The sequence below is a fragment of the Hippopotamus amphibius genome, chromosome 10, assembly GCF_030028045.1.
Source record: "Hippopotamus amphibius kiboko isolate mHipAmp2 chromosome 10, mHipAmp2.hap2, whole genome shotgun sequence".
Taxonomy (NCBI): domain Eukaryota; kingdom Metazoa; phylum Chordata; class Mammalia; order Artiodactyla; family Hippopotamidae; genus Hippopotamus; species Hippopotamus amphibius.
The window spans coordinates 101,783,744-101,803,300 of record NC_080195.1 but is presented as its reverse complement, the minus strand read 5'-3'; the positions used below and the strand labels follow the sequence as shown (position 1 = coordinate 101,803,300).

Below are 19,557 nucleotides of genomic sequence, written 5' to 3'. Positions count from 1 at the left end.
AATGTGTTTGAACATTAAAAGCATTTTGAGTAAAGGGCTACAAATCTTAAGCACTTTCAGCTTTAGAAACCAAGTTAAAGATGACTGTAGACATTATGTCTAAAGTTCTTACTTGATATCAAAGAAACGATTTGGAAGGGGCCATAATAGATGAGTTAGAATCTTAGCCCCTTCACCCAGCTTTCGCAAGTTGCTTAATTTCTTGAGGCCTCAATTTACATATTCATAAAGGAGGATATTAATACTTCCTCTTATAGTTGAAAACATTCAATCTTGGTGTATCTTAAAATGAAATTGAGATTGCCTTTTTAAGGACTATATTCCTGTCTTATGTGTTAATTCAGACTTATTTATGAAAGGAATTTAAAAAAATACTATTAAAAAAATGCTGTTGGAGAGCCCTCCTCCCCAACCCTTTCTTTAAAACTGATGTCTCTATTTTTCATATCTCCAAAAGGACAGCTCTCTTATAAATAAGTTCAGAGCAGAAAAAAGCTAACTTTAAAAACCTTATCATTTTTTCCAATAAAAATTAATTTAAAAAAAAGTATAAACCAAAGGAAAAAACTTACCATTTTTACATTTATATGTCATGAGCTAGCTCATATTATTGCATATTTGTGACATAGTTATTTTGTTTTGACAGTTGAATAGTATTTTTATGTTTTCTGAATGGTAACTTAAAAATCTCAGCTCTGCAGTGAGTTCTTTCAGACATTTTGTACTGATTATAGCTACTTCAGAAGGATTACAAATTACTGTTGACATCTTGATTTTAGAGTTTCTTATCAGTAAACTGAAAAATACTTGGCTCTCTGGTGTGAATTTATTGGTGCATCAAACTGGTGACACCTATAAACAGAGTACCTTCCTGCGTTTATCTGCTCTGTGGCTGAAGGACCAAGTTCAGTCTTCATCATTGGATATCACAAGGTAACCTTTTTTTTTTTTTTTTTAAGAACTTTTATTGAGATACAGTTAACATACAATAAACTGCATATATTTAGAGTGTACAATTTGGTATCCCAATCTCCCAGTTCATTCCCCCCCAACCCTCCCTGCTTTCCCCACTTGGTGTCCATATGTTTGTTCTCTACATCTTTGTCTCTATTTCTGCCTCGCATTTGCTCTTTCATAGTTGTTAGCATTTGCCTTATGTATTGAGGTGCTCCTATATTGGGTTCATGTATATTTATAATTGTTATCTCCTCTTCTTGGATGGATCCCTTGATCTTTATGTAATATCCTTTCTTGTCTCTTGTAACATTTTTTATTTTAGAGTCTATTTGATCTGATATGAGTATTGCTACTCCAGCTTTCTTTTGATTTTCATTTGCATGGAATATCTTTTTCCATCCCCTCACTTTCAGTCTGTATGTGTGCCTAGGTCTGAAGTGAGTCTCTTGTAGACAGCATATATATGGGTCTTGTTTTTGTATCCATTCAGCCAGTCTGTGTCTTCTGGTTGGGGCATTTAGTCCATTTACATTCAAGGTAATTATCGAGATGTATGTTCCTATTACCATTTTCTTAATCGTTTTGTTTTTGTTTTTGTAGGTCCTTCTCTTCTCTTATGTTTCCCGCTTAGAGAAGTTCCTTTAGCATTTGTTGTAGGGCTGGTTTGGTGGTGCTGAATTCTCTTAGCTGTTGCTTGTCTGTAAAGCTTTTGATTTCTCCATCGAATCTGAATGAGATCCTTGCTGGGTAGAGTATTCTTGCTTGTAGGTTCTTCCCTTTCATCCCTTGAAATATATCATGCCACTCCCTTCTGGCTTGTAGAGTTTCTGCTGAGAAATCAGCTGTTAACCTGATGGGAGTTCCCTTGTATGTTATTTGTCATTTTTCCCTTGTTGCTTTTAAGAACTTTTCACTGTCTTTACATTTTGTCAGTTTGACTACTATATGTCTTGGCGTGTTTTTCCTTGGGTTTGTCCTGCCTGGGACTCTCTACGCTTCCTGGACTTGGGTAGCTATTTCCTTTCCCCTGTTAGGAAAGTTTTCAACTAGAATCTCTTCCAATATTTTCTCAGGTCCTTTCTCTCTCTCTTCTCCTTCTGGGACCCCTATAATGCGAATGTTGGTGCGTTTAACATTGTCCCAGAAGTATCTTAGGCTGTCTTCAGTTCTTTTCATTCTTTTTTCTTTATTCTTTTCCGCATCAGTGATTATCACCATTCTGTCTTCCAGGTCACTTATTCACCCTTCTGCCTCAGTTAATCTGCTATTGGTTCCTTCTAGTGTATTTTTCATGTCAGTTATTGTGTTGCATATCTATGTTTGTTTGCTCTTTAATTCTTCTAGGTCTTTGGTAAACTTTTCGATCTTTGCATCCAGTATTTTTTCAAAGTCCTGGATCATCTTCACTATCATTATTCTGAATTCTTTTTCTGTAAGAGTGCCTATCTCCTCTTCATTTAGTTGTTTTTCTGGGGCTTTATCCTGTCCCTTCATCTGGTACAGAGTCCTCTGCTTTTTCATTTTTTCTGTCTTTCTGTGGCTGTGGTTTTCAGTTCTGCAAGACGAAATACTGCTGATACTGCTTGATACTGCTGTCTGCCCTCTTGTCACAAAGTAACCTTTTTTTGTGCTCAGTTGAAGAGTATCTCTAATAATTGATCACTGTCCTCAAATAAGATTCCATGATCAGTGTGAAAAATGACTTGTTATGTAAGAAATCTACAGGATTTCTAAGAGAAGATCCAAACAGATTTTTCCAAAAGGATTTTATTTTAATGATTATCCATTTAAACTCAATTAACTAGAGAATGATTGTTTTAGCTCACTGCTGAATTCCTAATTTATGATCAGTGATGTGATAGTGGTGCTGTCCTGTGTCTTAGGCTGCTGTGGATTGTAACCATGATCTCTCATGGCCACTAGGGACAGTGATTGTCCTTCATTGTTTATTTTTTGGGGGCGTCTGGTAGCCACTGTTGTAAAGGGTTGAATTGCAGCTGTATTTCACATCTCATACCTAAATCCATACATAAACATGAAAACTAAGAGACTGCATCTGGAGCTACTGGGGTTGGGTTAAATCTTTTTCTGATTACCATGCTCTTTTCATGGAATAAAGTAGCTGTGTTTCAGAAATATCTGATTTGAAATAGGTCATTCCCTTTCATTCTGAACTAGAAGCAGCACTCGATTTCAAATTATAAATGTTGGGTTAAATCCCCTATTTGATTGTGTGTAAGTCATGAGGGGAGGGTAGAGGGGTCATTTACCTTTATTTTTTTTGTCTTTTTGTTCAGGTAAACTATTATGTGCCGTAGGGTATTTAAATATACCAGGGTGTTCAAATTAGTTATAGCATAACTACAACGGTTAAGTTCTTTGCATTATTTTCAGTCTTCAGGTCCTCTTGTCTGCTGTTGATGATTTGCTAAATGCTCTTCTAGAGAGTGAAGATACTTATCTTCTGGGAGTTTATATTGGAAGTGTAATGCCAGACAACAGTGAATGGGAAAAGATGAGACAGTCTCTTCCTATGCAGGTATGTTTGAGATTAGAGTGTTATTTTATTCTGAAGTTTGGATTTCATACAAACTTAAATATTTTAATTTTATTCTGAGGAAGAAAAAAAGTGATTGAAATGATTATCTTACTTTGCCTTTCTGCCTTTGAATGCTCATATATTGGATGTTTGCTGTTTGCAAGACACCAGTTGATGCTTGGCAGTCGCTGTGGTACAAGGTGAAATAAGACCTCGTTCTGTCCTGAAGGAATCCTAAAGAAATACATATGTTGATAATTTCCGTTAGTAGAAACCAATCTTCTAGGCTTCTGTGGTTTTACTAGTAAACTAGCAATAGCTTCGTTTTTGAAGATATTCTAATAACTTTATTTTTGTTCCCTGTCTTAATTGTGTAGGTAGTAAATAATTTTAAACTATTTAATGATCTTGTATATAACTTAATGAATTTCTTTTTTACAGTGGTTGCATAGACCTCTTTTAGAAGGAAGATTGAGTTTGAATTATGAGTGTTTCAAAACAGATTTTAAGGAACAAGAAACAAAGAAACTTCCCAGCCATTTGTGTACTTCAGCCTTATTGAGCAAAATGATGTTAGTTGCGCTGAAAAAGGAAATAGTCCTAGAAAATAATGAGCTTGAGAAAATAAGTAAGTGTATATGAGCATTCAGATAAATACATATAAATATATCTTGAAGTAATTAAAATGTAATTTTAAATAATTTTGATTATACTTCAGTCTAAATCTTTAAAGAATCAAGAATCTTTAGCTCCTTTTAATTATTTTAATGATGAGAAACTTGAGGCCACTTAAGAGATGAATGTTAAATTGCAAATCAGTTGAAATTAAGCTAAAAATCTTGCTATAGTCTTGATAGCAGTAGAGCAGAATTTGGCATAAGATCAGTTACCCTAGCTGGCGTGACATCAATATAAGTACATCCTATGGCACATAACCCTAAAGAAAATAGTTAAGTGAGTCTTGTGTTTCATCAAGGATTCTGAATTTTCAATTAATTTTTGAATCACTCTACCTTTACATAGGGCTGTAATTTGTTTCCCGACAAGCAGAGGTTCAAATGTTGAATTTCAGAAGGATATAAAAATTCCCCCATTCCGGGAAATGGTGTAGAATTGTAGGTAGCAGTGTACAAAATGGTATGAAAGGTGAAGGGCTTGGTAATTCCTGTGCCAGTCTGGATTGTCAGCCCTCAGCTGAGTACAGTTCCTAGTGGAGGAGAAGATGTGCCTGTGAAGGAAAGCTGGACCGCCTCTCATGGTGAGCCACATCCAGTGCAGTTGAGGTCAGTGAGATTAGCCTGATGTTTATTTTACTCACAGAGTGAATCTGTACAAAAACAACACTGGAAAATAGAGTAAGAATTTTTGTTGTTTTTCTTACCTGGAGCTTGCAAAGGATGGGATTCGATTTTGAACCAGGTTTCAAGTCTTCTGACTCCAAAATCCATACCTGGCTTTATAAAAGAGAGTTGTGACTGGTTATGTATCGAAAACCTATGATATGCCAGTTTTGTGATACTTGGTCATTTAATTCATTTTTTATTTTTACTTTATTTTTTTATTGTTTTTGTGTGTGTGTGTGTGTGTTTTAAAAGAAGTGGTACTTTTTTTTTTTTGACTGCATTGGGTCTTTGTTGTGGTGCACAGGCTTCAGTAGTTGTGGCTTGTGGGCTCTAGAGCACAGGCTCAGTAGTTGTGGCGCATGGGCTTAGTTGCTCTGAGGTGTACGGGATCTTCCCAGACCAGGAATCGAACCCATGTCCCCTGCATTGGCAAGCAGATTCTTAACCACTGCACCACCATGGAAATCCTTGGTCGTTTAATTCTCACGATAGTCCCGTGAGGTAGATTTGTATTATCCTAGTTGATAACGACATATGCAGCTCATTTGAATCCAGACTAGTCTGTCACCAAGGCCCATGGCCTGTGTGCTAGATCATGCTCTCTCCCATTTCTTAACACATTGACTTGAACTTCTCAGGTTTTGGGTCCCATAGTTGTTTATCCTGGATGCAGCTTCTTACCATTTGTGACAAAAATAGTAAGAAGATTCTTCCATCATCTCTGGTAACTTAGGTTCCTGTCTCAGTCGTAACTAATCAGAAAAGGGACCAAGTAAGGTTTGAGAGAGGAGTGGTATTTTGTATCAGGTATTCTCAGTTTTCATTATTATTGAACGTCAAAGAGTTGAAAATTAGTTCATGGATATTTTGAATTGAGTGGGCACAGCAGTGTTAGAGAATGGTGAGACAAGTGAAAGCAGTTGAAAGGTCTGTTCACAAAGTACACTCGATAATGTGTTGTCCATTCTGTTAGTTGCAGAACTGCTCTATTCATTGCAGTGGTATGAAGAATTAGACAATCCGCCTATTTTTCTAACTGGATTTTGTGAAATGCTTCAAAAAATGAATATTACATATGATAACTTATGTGGCTTTGGTAATACTTCTGGCCTTTTGCAGCTGTTATTTAACAGGTAAGAGTCTCTTTACATTTTTATTTTTTTATGACTTTTGCTAGCTTAAGGCTTTGTGTCTATAAAATGTAAGCCCACTTCATGCTAATCTTTGAGTCAGAGGGTTGGTCTAAATTAATCCCAATTCTTAATGATAAATGCTTTGTGAATACTAAGTACTTGATTTACTCTTCTGGTGAGATATTTGGAGTTGCCTGTGTTATTAAATCCATAAATACATTCAAGGGGCAGATGACAATGAAAGAAATAGAATCCTGTAGAAGTTTTTGTTTTGGTGTTTTGTTTTTTTGTTTTTGTTTTTTTACCAGCAGCACTTTATTTATAAAATTATAGATGCTACAATTTGCAAGGGACCTTCGATGTCATGTAACCTCCTACTATTCTCCCAACACAGGGTTCTCCTCTAGAAGTTGTTTTAATTTGTCGTATATGGCCCATCCTTCCACTACTCTAAATTTAACCTTTTACCTTGCATATTGTTGCAGGTGTGTCTTAATATCATAACCACAAAATCCTCTCCCCTAGATGAGGAAGTGAGTATGAAAACAGTCATAGAGATTATAGCAGTTTGATATTTAGCTTGCAGAAATTACTGTGTTGAACTGCTTTCTCTTGAGGAGTTTTTCACTTGCCTATAGTATTTTTCATATGCTTTGCGGTATCAGAGGCTCCAGGCTGAACAGGTCTTGCTGTCCAGTCCCACTCCCATACGTGACACTCAGAACTTTCCTCAGTGGATATCAGTACCTCCTTGGTTCCTCAACTTCAACAGTCATAGGTGTCCTCTGGGATATGTTCTCTTTCCAGCTGCAGCCTCTGGTCCTGAAGCTTACTCTTTAAGGACATCTTCCCTATTGGAACTTGAGGGGCTTTGGGATTTCCTGGAATGAGAGCTGAATACCAGTTGTAAAGGAATTTCAGAAACTAAGTTCCCATTCCTTTTGGTAATAACAGTTGTTTGGGTGTGAAAGTACTGTGTGAATTGATACCCTTACAAGGTGATTTATTTAGTTCTGTGAAAGGAATCCAGGTAAGCATTGTTTAAAAATCTTAAGAGCACTTTAAAAACAGAATTTTTTTTTCCTCTTTTAGATCCAGGGAAAATGGCACCCTTTGGTCTCTTATTATTGCTAAGTTGATCCTTTCCCGAAGTGTTTCATCTGATGAAGTAAAACGGCATTATAGGAGAAAAGAAGGGTATTCTTATTTAAAATACTTCTACTTTGAAATTTATTATGATTGGTCACTTTGGCAACCCCAAACTAACAAACAGTTTCTAGTGAATCAGTAAAACAAGGCTTAGGAAATGAGGAAATTAAATTAAAGAAAATGAGACTTGAAGAGTATAAAACAATTTCAATTGCTTTAGGTTGAGAACATGTCTTCTTTTAATCAGTATTTTTAACCTTATAACATTTTGTTGAGGAATTTTATACATGCTTTAAATAATTAGCATTTCATAAACTTGTTCTCTTTTCCCCAGAAAGAATCTCTTTTCCCCCCTCCCTGACATCCTTCTTCCATCACTTTATTTGCTAAATGGAAGTAATAAGGAAAGTTACTTACTCTTAACTGTATTCCATATCTTGTGATAAAAACCATGGAAAAGAATATGAAAAGAATGTATATGTATGTATAACTGAGTCACTTTGCTGCACAGCAGTAATTAACACAACATTGTAATTCAACTGTAGTTCAATAAAAAATAAATTTAAAAAATTAAATTAAAAAAAGTTACTCTTAAATAGGGATCATTCTGTTGAAGTATATTCTTCACATTGCAATATACACATTGCAATAAATGTGTTCTTAAAGACAAAGAAGTAGTGAGGTTGGACATATTATAGATTTACGAGTAGGTCATACTCAAGAAGCTGAGCATTCAGATTAAACTTAGCTGAAATTTACCAGGAGGCATTTTGAGTTTACTGATTTACCAAGAAGAATTCAGAAATTATATATGTGTATTGTGTGTGTGTGTGTGTGTGTATGTGTGTGTATGTTCTGGTACAGTGGAATTGTAAGCTAAATTTTGATATTTTTTATCTTATTTGAACAATTTTTAAATTTATTATTTTGAGTTCAGTTGTTAATGTGGATTATAGCTTCACATGCAATTAAAAAAAAATACAAAGAAAGTCTATGTACCTTTCATTCAGTTTCTTCCATTGGTACCATTTTGCATAACTTTAGTACAATTTCACAACCAGGAAAATGGCATCAATACAATTCATTGACCAAGTTTACTTGCACTCATGTGTTTGTGTGTGTGTTCTGTGTAGATTACGTGTTACCACCACCACATTCCAAGATACAGAATAGTTATATCATAAGGATCCCTTGGGTTACCCTTTCTTGCCACAGCCACCTCCCCTCTTGCCATTCTCCTCATCTCTGGCAACCAATAATCTGTTCTCTATATAATTTTATCATTTAGGAATGTTATGTAAATGGAATCATATAGCATATGATCCTTTGATATTAGCTTTTTTTATTCAGCATAATTTAAATTTTTCTTCTCATTATAAAAGTCATAAGGACTTAACTAAAGATCTGTTAGAACTAATTACAAATGAGATGGACATATACTTGACATACAAAAATCAGTATCTTTCTTATTCACCAGTAATAATCAATTAGAAAATGGCACAGGAAAAAAGAGATTCTGTTCACAATGACAACTAAACTATAAATGCCTAGAAATAAATTTAACAAAAAATTACATTTGTAAAACTTAAGTAGAGATCACAGAGGAAGGTGAGAAGGTAAATTATAAAAATTGTTGTATCTATAATTTTAGTGTAATATGAATCAAAATTTCAGCAGCTTTTTTTGTAAACCTTGATAGACTGTTCTGAACATAGTATAGTATGCATTTGAAGGACAAAATGCTCAAGAAGAGCTTAGAAATTCATGAACAAGAAAAGTGAAAAGGACTTGCCTTACCAGTATAGTAATTACGCATATGAAATTGGTGAACAGACAGATCACTGGATCAAAATATAGAGTCCAGAAACCAATGCACACATTTATGAAAGTTTAGTTTTTGATATAGGTGGTCTTTCAATTCAGAGAGATGGGTCAATACTAAATGATGTTAGGAAAATTGGATATGTGTTTGAAAAAAATTGTGAGACCCACTCCCTTACATTATACGTAAAAGTAAAGCCCAGATGAAAACTAAATGTGAAAAATGGATCTATAAAAGTATTAGGGGAAAATGAGAGACTGTATCATCTTGGCATGGGGAAGTTCTTAAGCAAAGCACAGACCCAGAATCCATAAAAGAAGTAATAGGTATCTGATTTTGTAAAACCAAAAACCTTTGTGCCCATCAACAGATAAATGAATAAACAAAAATGTGGTATATACATATAATGGATATAATAGAGTATTATTCTGCCCTAAAAAGGAAGGAAATTCTGACGTGCTAAAATGTGGATGAACCTTGAGGACATATGCGAAGTGAAATAAAACCGTCACAAAAAGACGAACACTGTACAATTCTATTTATATGAGGTACCTTAGCATAGTCAGATTCATAGAGAAAGAAAGTAGAATGGTGGTTGTCAGGGGCTGAGAGGAAGGGAGATGGGGAGTTCTTATTTATTTATTTATTTTATAAATTTATTTATTTTATTGGCTGTGTTGGGTCTCCTTTTGCTGTGCACGGCTTTCTTTTTAGTTGCGATGAGTGGGGGCTACTCTTCGTTGTGGTGCGCGGGCTCCTCATTGCCGTGGCTTCTCTTGTTTCGGAGCACGGGCTTTAGGCACAGTAGTTGCAGCACATGGGCTCAGTAGTTGCAGCACATGGACTCAATAGTTGTGGCTTACGGACCCTAGAGCGCAGGCTCAATAGCTGTGGTGCACGGGCTTAGTTGCTCCGCCGCATGTGGGATCTTCCTGGAGTAGGGATCGAACCCGTGTCCCCTGCATTGGCAGGTGGATTCTCAACCACTGCACCACCTAGGAAGCCCAGGAGTTCTCATTTAAATGGGTCGTTTCAATTTTGTGAAATGAAAAAGTTCTGCAGATTGGTTGTACAACAAAGTGAATGAACATAATACTACTGAACTGTACACTTAAAAATAGTTAATATGGTAAATTTTACATAATGTATATTTTACCACAATTTAAAAAGAAAAAAAGAAGACTTCTGTTTGATAAAAGTACAATAAGCAAAGGTTAAAGACAGGTGGAAAAATGGAAGAAAACACTTGCAAATTAATAAAGAATTAATATTCATTATATATAAATAGCTTATAAAACTATTAATAAATAATTTTAATAAACTATTCAAATAATATTACTAAAACTATTAATAAAACTATTCAAGTTGAAGATTTGTCAAGGACTTGAACAGGTAATTCATAGATGAAGTATTCAAAGGTAATTCATTTATGAATTATGAAATATTAAAGAAATACAGATTAAAAGTAGTACATTTTACCTACCATATTGCCAAGAATTAAAAAGAGTCATTAAGTGTGCAGCAAAACTGTCAAACTTGTACATTTTTGATGAAAATGTAAATTGATTATGCTTTTTTGGAAAGCAACTTGAAATTATCAAACTTTAATACATTTAGATCCTTTGATTTTGCAATCCTACTTCCAGGAATCTAGCCTTAAGAGGTAATTGCACATATGCAGAATAATATCTGCTCAAGGACAGTTATTACACCATTACTTGTAAAAGCAAAACTTTGGGGTAAATGTCCACTAATAGAGAAGCAGTTAAATTATGATAGTATTGAGTATTTTGGTTTTGTTTCTAATCTAGTTATGTAGCTTTAAAGTAGGAAGAATACTTTATATGTATATGTTCTGTGTAAAATAATCTACAAAGTATAAAAGTGGCAAATAATACAAAACTTAAGTAAATAAAACCCAACTATATATATACACATATATGAATTATCAGTTCATACAAACAACATGCAACTGGTGCTCTTTAAATTGAATCAGTTGAGTCAGAGCATAATCACGTATTGTTTATGTAATTTAAAAGAAATATACATGGGGTAAGTTATTTTAAAAATTGGAAACGTAAAAAAGAGAAAGAAGCAGCAAAAAATAATTATCCACAGTTTCATTATCCAGAATCAGCAAGTATCAATCTCTCTCATAGTTTCTTTTATTTTTTTCTATAGTTATTTTATATAGTGGGAATATTAGTCTTTTTGACTAGTCTCAATAAGAGGAAATATCTGAAATAACTAATATTTAGGATAAATATAATTGATACCTTTTTTTTCTTTAGTTTTTTCCCACTAACAGAAGGTAACATGCATACTGTTCAAAGTCTCTGTCCATTTTTGTCAAAAGAAGACAAGAAAGAATTCATCGCTCAATGTATACCTGCCCTTTTGGCCTGGACCAAGGAAGATGTTTGCAGTATTAATGGTTAGTTGCCTGGTAACAAATATTTCATTAATTTTTTTTTTGCTTGAAATGAAAGAAGTGTTTCTTAATATGTAAATCCAAATCTCACGGAGATGAATTACAGCTAATTTTCCCCCTCATTTATACCTTTGCCGCACATAACAAGTTGGCTCAATGGGATGAATGTCATTGGAGAGTGGCTGTTATCATTTTGCAATACAGAAATGCTACAGCCTTAAGGGAAGATTTACAACCACATATGCCCTCTAATCATTTCTTTTCCATGTATGGCTTTTTTTATGGCATTTCTCCCTAGTCAACCAGTGATTGAACTTACAAAGGCAAAAGAGGGAACAGCTTTTGTTATGTTTTAAACTTTTTGAACATTCTGTACTGTATCATTTCATTTGTTTATTAATTTAACAATTACTTACTGACCCTGGCTATGTGGCAATTCCTTTTGTAGAGAAGGTAGACATAAAGTTTGATAACTGATGTAGCAGAAAGGTGTCATAAGTGTGGAAGTGCAGAAAAGGGGTTTTCCATTTTGCTTTGAGATGTCAATGGCTATTTCACAAAGAAATGTTTCAACCGAGCGATGAAAGGTAGTTTCCCATATGGACATAGTTGGGGAAAGGTATTCCTGGTACACAGAAACGTAGAAGAATGCTGACAGTTCATTTTGTTTGGCATTTAAGATAGGAAGTTGGGGACAAAAGGTGTTCGGGTGCACAAGAATATGGATTTTGAGCAATGGTAGGGAGCAATCATAAAGGCCTAGTTTTGTCATTTAAGGAATTTGGACTCTAAGTGGTAGGAGGTAAGGAGCTGTTGGCCCAAATTAGGTAGGAAAGTAGCAAATCTATCACATTTACATTAGAAAGATTATTTTGACAACTGTGTGAAGGGTAGATGTGCGAGAAGAGAGATTAGGGGTAGAAGACTAGGTAGAGAGTTATTGGAATAACCGTAATAAGAGATAAAAGAGCTTGATTCAAGGCACAGATGGAAGAGAGGCGATGGAAATGAAACAGGTGGGAAGTAGAATTGATGGGGCTCTGTGATTATATTTCTGGATTGGGTAGATGGAAGTACCATTAGGCCTTATAGGAAACCGTATAGGAGACTTGAGGATTGGAAGGATGGGGAAGGAGTATACAGGGAGATAATGTTGAGTTTTAGACACATTAGATTAAGAGTAAGGTAGCTATGGAATAAAAACTCAAATGGAGATTGTCAGTAAGCAATAGGCTATTGGCTGGATGGAAATATGCTTTCAAAGTCCATGTCATTTAGGTGGTAGTGTAATCTATAAATGAGGATGAGTTTGTTTAGGGAGAATGATGAGTGACTAGAATATTAAGGGAACATCATAGATTTAAGGGGTGTGTGGGTGGAGAGACACTTGAGAATAAGGACTGAAGATAAAGACGAGACACAAAAGCAGAGTTTCAGGTAATATTCATCACCTGTTAAATGCCACAGATCAGCCATTGGCTTTGGCATTGTTGGAGTGAATAGTGGTGAGAAAGTGGGGACAGATAGTCTGTTCTAAGTATTTGGCAGAAAAGGGTATAGAAAGAGGTGAAAGCTGGAGATGAATACAAGGTCAAAGGGGAAATATATGTTGTAGGAGAGGAGGAGGAATAGAAAATAGAGATGGGGAATAATCAGTGATGAGAAAATGAGAGGGGAGGGCGTGTAGGATTGGCTCTAGAGCAGTTAGAAGATACCAACCATGTATATATATAGGTGGAGACAAGATAAGGCGAGGTGTAGGATGGATGCAGATATAGATATAGAGGGGGTTGAGAACTTCATGGCTTCATGTCTCTTTAGGTTAACATTTAATAAGTGGAAATTGGACTGTAGATTTTAAGAAGGGTAGTGAAAGTTTGAAATAACGGAAGAAGAATATGTCCATCAACAAACATAATGAAACAGAATTACCTTGATAGCATGAAGGGCCAGCTGATGTCAAAAATAAATTTTTGTGGCGTTAAGCTTTACCATTGAGTTCACTTACATAGTTAAACTATGGGATTAGGTTGCGATTTGCAGTTCTGCAACAGGGTTGAAGTTGAACTTGTGCATCGAGGAGAAGATTACCTAATGGAAGGAGAGCAGGTGGTTTCTCCAGCACAGGTTATAAATGAAGCATGGCAGAGAGGGAAAAGAGCCAGGAGACAGGACTGCAGTGTCACACAGCTGTGCTGTTCACACAGACCAGAAGGTGCCCAGCTGTGCAGAGGCCAACAGAAAGAGGAATGTTTTTAAGATTTGACAGTTTTGCTCTTATAGCCGAAGTGATGAATCAGAATTAGCTAACAAATACTTTTCAGTTATTAGAAAATGAGTTGTTTCTGATTAAACTTGAGCCTCTTCTATTTTGTCAGGAAGATTAAAAAAAAATTCTTTCTCTGCCTTTAAAGGAAGATTACATTGTTATTATTAATTAATTAATTAATTAATTTTTGCTTTCTTTCTTGGTTCACTTTTGCTTACAGGATAAAACCTAAGTCCTTAGCTTGGCCTGTAAGGCATTTTACAGTCTTACTGGAACTGATTTCTCCTGTTTTACCTCTTTTCCTTCAACCTGGCCATGCTAAATTCTCATGAATTTTAAACATTCTGTACTTTCTTACAATTTTGTGCCATAGCACTCCTTGGAGGGTCCCTTTTCTAGTCTTGCAGACTTTGATCTTTTGATAAATACCAGTTCACATACCAACTTTAGGAAGCCTTTTCTGACTCAGTCTAGTTTCCTGTTCTGGGGTCTCAGTTTTTGTCCATGTTGCATGCTAATTTGTTTTTAAGTCTGCCAGTACTGTTAGATGAGTCCCTTCAGGGACTGGATTTTGTTCAGCTTTCTCTCCCCAGCATCTAGCAGTGTACCTTGTATTCATTCATTTATCTTTTCTTCATTTAGTCAGTCAAAATAAATGTCTCTGTCTCGGGCATATGGGGAGACATATACAGTGATAAGTAAAGCAGATAAGGTTCCTGCCCTCATGGAGCTTACTTTCTAATTGAGATCATAAATAAGTAAACATATACACCTAAGGAATATGGTCAATAATATTGTAACAACTTTCTATGGTGATGGATGGGAACTGGTCTTATTGCAATGGTGATCATTTTATAATGTATAAAAATATCAGAAAACTATTTTGTACACCTGAAACTAATATAACATTGTATATTAATTATAACAATAAAAAAAGTAAAGCTTCTCAAAAAATAAATAAGTAAATGAACACTAGTGCTATAAAGGCAGCAAACAAGTGATATTAGAGAAATGAGGAGGGGCATACTTTATATACTTGGGAATTTCAGCTTGGAGGCGACGTTTAGGTTGAGAGTTGAAGGATACGGAGGAACCAGGGATTCTACAGAGTAGGGAGCCCCATAAGAGCTTTCCAGACGTAGTAGATGCTTATTGAGTGAATGTATGAATTATGAAATAGTATGTTCTATTTTCCAACTTTATTTAACTTTGCAGTCTAGCTAGGGTTTTGTTTGTTTTTTGAGAGGTAGGTATGCTGAATAAGTCCTATACTTAAGAAAACAAAAAAAATAGCGTAGGTTAGTTTAATGCACAATGTCATTCACTTGCACAATATCATCCCATTTCTCCCCCGACACACACTTTCTTTTCTGTGGATATGGAGACAGGGTCCCTGCGCTGTGGAGTTTATAAGCTCATTTGCTGACACTTTCATATAAGTGCTAATGTTTATAGTTCTTAACCTGGACGCTTTTGAAGAAAGTTTTTAACTTATCTCAAAGTGTACTTTCTTTTTAATAGTAGCAATACAATTTTAAAAATTTCTTTTAAATTTTTAATCTTGCTTTAGGGGGTTTTGGACATCTTGCCATTTTCAATTCTTGTCTGCAAACCAAAAGCATAGATGATGGAGAGCTATTACATGGTATATTAAAAATTCTGATAACCTGGAAGAAAGATCATGAAGATATTTTTCTTTTCAGTTGGTAGGTAATACTTTATACGATATTTTCCCCTCTATGATATGGACTCAGATTATGTATCTTAATTAGTCACAATTTTATAGAGCAATAAGATGGTAGACATTGAAATCAGTCTAAGTGTATGAGATTTAAATTTTTCTAATTGAGTGTCTATATAATTCTTCAATGTTTTGTTTTGTTTTTGTCTTTATCACAGTAATCTGTCAGAAGTAAGTCCAGAGATACTGGGTGTAAATGTAGAAATAATCCGGTTCCTTTCCCTGTTTCTGAAATACTGCTCAGCTCCTTTGGCAGAGAGTGAATGGGATTTCATCATGTGCTCCATGTTGGCTTGGTTGGAGGTAAATTAACCTGCTGGGTCATCACTGCTGTTGGGTCTTCGTGCATATCTGTGTGCCAGAACTATTTACTAATCTTCTTTAAGTAGTGATTGTAAACATTTAAACAGAACTTTATAGATCTGTTCCTCCCCAGCTGCTACTTAACAGATCAGTAAAATGATTGAGGTTTAATGTCTGTCAGTATCATTCAGTAACCATTCTGCTAACTGCTTTTAAAATGTTCTCTCCATTAGCTCATTTTGGTATAATATTTGCAGCTCAGCCTGTTAAATTTTCACGACAAGTTTTTTGGTCTATTGGTTCTAATTAAATTATTCTTAAAATGTACTGTTTCAGTACTGCCAGTCATGCATTAAAGATTAAGCGCATTTCGAGGCAATTAGTGTTCTTTTGACCCAAAGCAGCCAGATGTGTAATACGTATGGGCTGTCACACAGCAAGTCAGTCAGGGTTGAATTGGTCTGAATCTCTGCTTTGCCTGCTGTTAGCTGTTTGGCTTCGGGTATTAAAGTTTACTTAGTCTAGCCTTGGTTTCCTTATTTTAAAACAACTTAATAACGTCCAATTAGTAGGGCTTCTGTAGGGCTCCTGAAAAAATTATAAATGTGCTTTTACTGTATTTAACTTGATAAATGGTGATTGATATTATTTTCTTTCATGGTTTTAGAAATGAAAGAGAACATTTCAGAATAAATGGGTTGATTCTATTGATAATTCCTAATATTTTATTTTGAAAAAAGTTATTTTGATGTAAAATATATAAATGTCTTCTGAGACTATACATTTCAACTGCTTTTTATTTTCAAGTTTAGAGAAATGAAAGGGGCTTCCCTTTATTGCCTTGATGTGTAGTATTCTGAAAGTATTCTTGATTCTGCTTACCTATTTAATTTTTGTTTCTTCAGACAACAAATGAGAATCAGGCATTGTATTCTGTTCCACTTGTACAACTGTTTGCCTGTGTCAGCTGTGATTTGGCTTGTGAACTCAGTGCTTTTTTTGATTCCACACCTCTGGATACCACTGGCAGTCTTCCTGTAAATCTAATCAGTGAATGGAAAGAGTTTTTTTCTCCAGGCATCCACAGTTTGCTTTTACCTCTTTTGGTGACTGTTACAGGCAAGTGAAAAAGGGAATAATAGTGAGATTCGTTGAAAGTTAAAAAACAACAACAAAAAAAACCCAACTTCGGATGTTTGTCACACAGTACAAAATAGTAAAAGAGCCAGAGAGAAAGGTTGGCATCGCAGAAGCATCACATAAGCCTCTCTTTACAGACAAGAATTGAAAAATGGCAAGACATCCTAAGACCATTGAAAATTAAAATAATACTAATTCAGATAAAATGAATAGATTATTTTAACTTATAGCTCTGTTTTTTTTAAGGATGAGATAATAGAAGTCATTTAGTAGTTGAGATTATCTGAAATATATATTCAGTTTATGTTTCTAATTAGAACTGCTTTAATGTTTGTCAAGTTTTTATTTCATTTTCTTACATAACATTTTGTTGTCTGGATGCTGTATTACTTACTTTGATTTGGGGTATGAATATTTCTTTCCTTTCTGTCATCAGGAGAAAGCAAAGATACATCTGAAACATCATTTCAGAATGCAATGCTGAGACCCATGTGTGAAACATTAACTTATATCCCAAAGGATCAACTGTTGAGTCAAAAACTCCCTGCAAGATTGGTTGCTGGCCAAAAAACAAACTTGCCAGAGTACCTCCAGACTTTGTTAAACACATTAGCCCCGTTACTCCTTTACAGAGCTCGGCCCGTGCAAATTGCTGTTTATCATATGCTATACAAGTAAGAATTCTTGCAATTGAATCAATGTGGTGGTGGTCTAAAAAAATGGAATATATACTTAGTTTTAATTTTTAGTCATTAAAAAATGTCAAAGTAAAAACAACCAAGTAGGCTTGACTATGCATTTCAATAACAAGGATGCCAAGTTTTTAATCTTTTAGGTCATTGGTCTTCACACACAGTTTACATTTAGATCGCCCTGGCCGTAGTGGGTTATTTCAGAAAAAACTCAGTAAAGAAATATACTCATTACAAAATAATTATTGGTCTTTCTGCTTTAAAGCATGATTTAACAATGAACCGTTTAATATAATTTAAAATAATATTCTAACTTCCAGATTGATGCCTGAATTCCCACAATGTGATCAGGATAATCTAAAGTCATATGGAGATGAAGAAGAAGAACCAGCCTTGTAAGTATTTTTTAATACAAATCTTCTTTGACTTACGGGGTTACATCCTGGTAAACTCCTTGTAAGTTGGAAATAATGTTCAGTCAAAATGTATTTGATACACCTAACCTACCGAACATCAGCTTAGGCTAGCCTACTTAAATGTGCTCAGAACACTTACATGAGCCTACAGTTGGGCAAAATCATCTAACACAAAGCCATCTGATGATAAAGTGTTGAATATCTCATGTGATTATTGAATACTGTACTGAAAGTGAAAAGCAGAATGGTTGTCTGGGTAAGAATGGTTGTGAGTGTATTGTTTGTTAACCCTCGTAATTGCATGGCTGGCTGGCTGGGAGCTACGGTTCATCACCACTGCCCAGCATCGTAAGAGAGTATTGTACTACATATTTCCAGCCTGGGAAAAGACCAAAATTCTTAGTATGGTTTCTACTGAATGCTTATCGCTTTCACACTGTTGTGAAGTTGAAGAATTGTAAATCAAACCATCATAAGTCGGGGAGCATCTGTAGTTTGCTTTATTAAATTCTCATAATCCATCACAATGACTTTAGAAGACTGAGGCAATACAAATGCTCTAAATGTAAAGTACAGTATATGTTCCTTCAGATCTTGTAAGTTTATCTGTAAGATATAAATGAAATTTAGAGTTCACCCAAAGAGATAGTTACTCTCTCTTCTTAATTATTCTTAAATCATTTTCAGTTTACTGCTGTTTAGTAAACATGCCTTTGGCCACATGGGAACTGTGGAAAGAGTATATAGATTCAGAAATCTATTGAGCACCCCTTTGTGCAAAGTATTAATAGTAGAGGGAGGAATATAGTGTTAAGTAAATGGTCTTTTTCTTGAGTTTATAATATAATCTAGATGATACTACCCTATAATAAAAGACAGTGTGTGACAAGTGCTAAGAAAAAGGACGATGTTAGGGGGACACAGCTGCTGTTCCAGGAAGGGAAGACTTTTCTTGTGAGGAGGAGACATTTATGCTGGACCTTTCAGATTAGGGAGCATTTTAGCAGGGCGGGGAAAAGTTACGGGAACACCGTGTGCAAAGGCATGAGTGTTCAGGAAATGCTTGGGGATTATGGAGTAGTCACCATTTAACATATTTTTTAATTGTGTAGATCTTCTTCCACTGAAATACAAGCTCTGTGAAGGCAGACACTTTTGTCTCTTATTCCTGACAATATTCACAGCACTCAGGTTTTTGGTCTCAACCAGTGATGAATAGTGCTCACTTGTTGAATAAAAGAGTAAATGAATGAGTATGTGTGGAGTAGGCAAGGAGGGTGAAGTGGAAGATAAAGCTGGAAGGGTAACAAAGGGCCTTCAAAATGACATTTTCTAGGAATCGGGGCATTGTTTGGTAGAAGATGGGATACCACCAGCTGATTCTGGCAATAGTATAAAGCATAAACTGTACAAAGAAGCAAGCAGAGGTGGAGGCCATTCCAGAAGTCATAGCAGTGCCTGGAGGTTAGTGTGGAAAGTGGAGAGTTGTTCTTTGTAAAATCTAGTGACTGTTAGTATGGAGTGGAGAAGGGTTGGTACATGAGATGGTGGTGTTGAAAGTAAAAACCTAAGGGCAAAAGCTTAAAGAAGACTTGTTTACGGGCTGGTAGTAGGAACCCACA

General features: G+C 35.3%; 1 protein-coding gene across 6 annotated transcripts in view; it reads left to right on the top strand.

Moving 5' to 3' along the window:
- Nucleotides 1-19,557, top strand: part of LTN1 (listerin E3 ubiquitin protein ligase 1) — a 51,859-nt gene that overhangs the window by 20,515 nt on the left and 11,787 nt on the right. For 5 of the 6 annotated variants that reach the window (XM_057697061.1, XM_057697057.1, XM_057697058.1 and 2 more), the window contains 11 exons: nt 780-933; nt 3,352-3,496; nt 3,938-4,124; nt 5,813-5,972; nt 7,065-7,169; nt 11,235-11,377; nt 15,214-15,349; nt 15,543-15,687; nt 16,593-16,806; nt 17,264-17,501; nt 17,840-17,914. In XM_057697061.1, the coding sequence (XP_057553044.1) occupies nt 780-933; nt 3,352-3,496; nt 3,938-4,124; nt 5,813-5,972; nt 7,065-7,169; nt 11,235-11,377; nt 15,214-15,349; nt 15,543-15,687; nt 16,593-16,806; nt 17,264-17,501; nt 17,840-17,914 (1,702 nt within the window). Of the gene's footprint in view, nt 1-779; nt 934-3,351; nt 3,497-3,937; nt 4,125-5,812; nt 5,973-7,064; nt 7,170-11,234; nt 11,378-15,213; nt 15,350-15,542; nt 15,688-16,592; nt 16,807-17,263; nt 17,502-17,839; nt 17,915-19,271; nt 19,400-19,557 lie in introns of all 6 variants that reach the window. The other variant, XR_009047724.1, reaches the window with a different exon arrangement.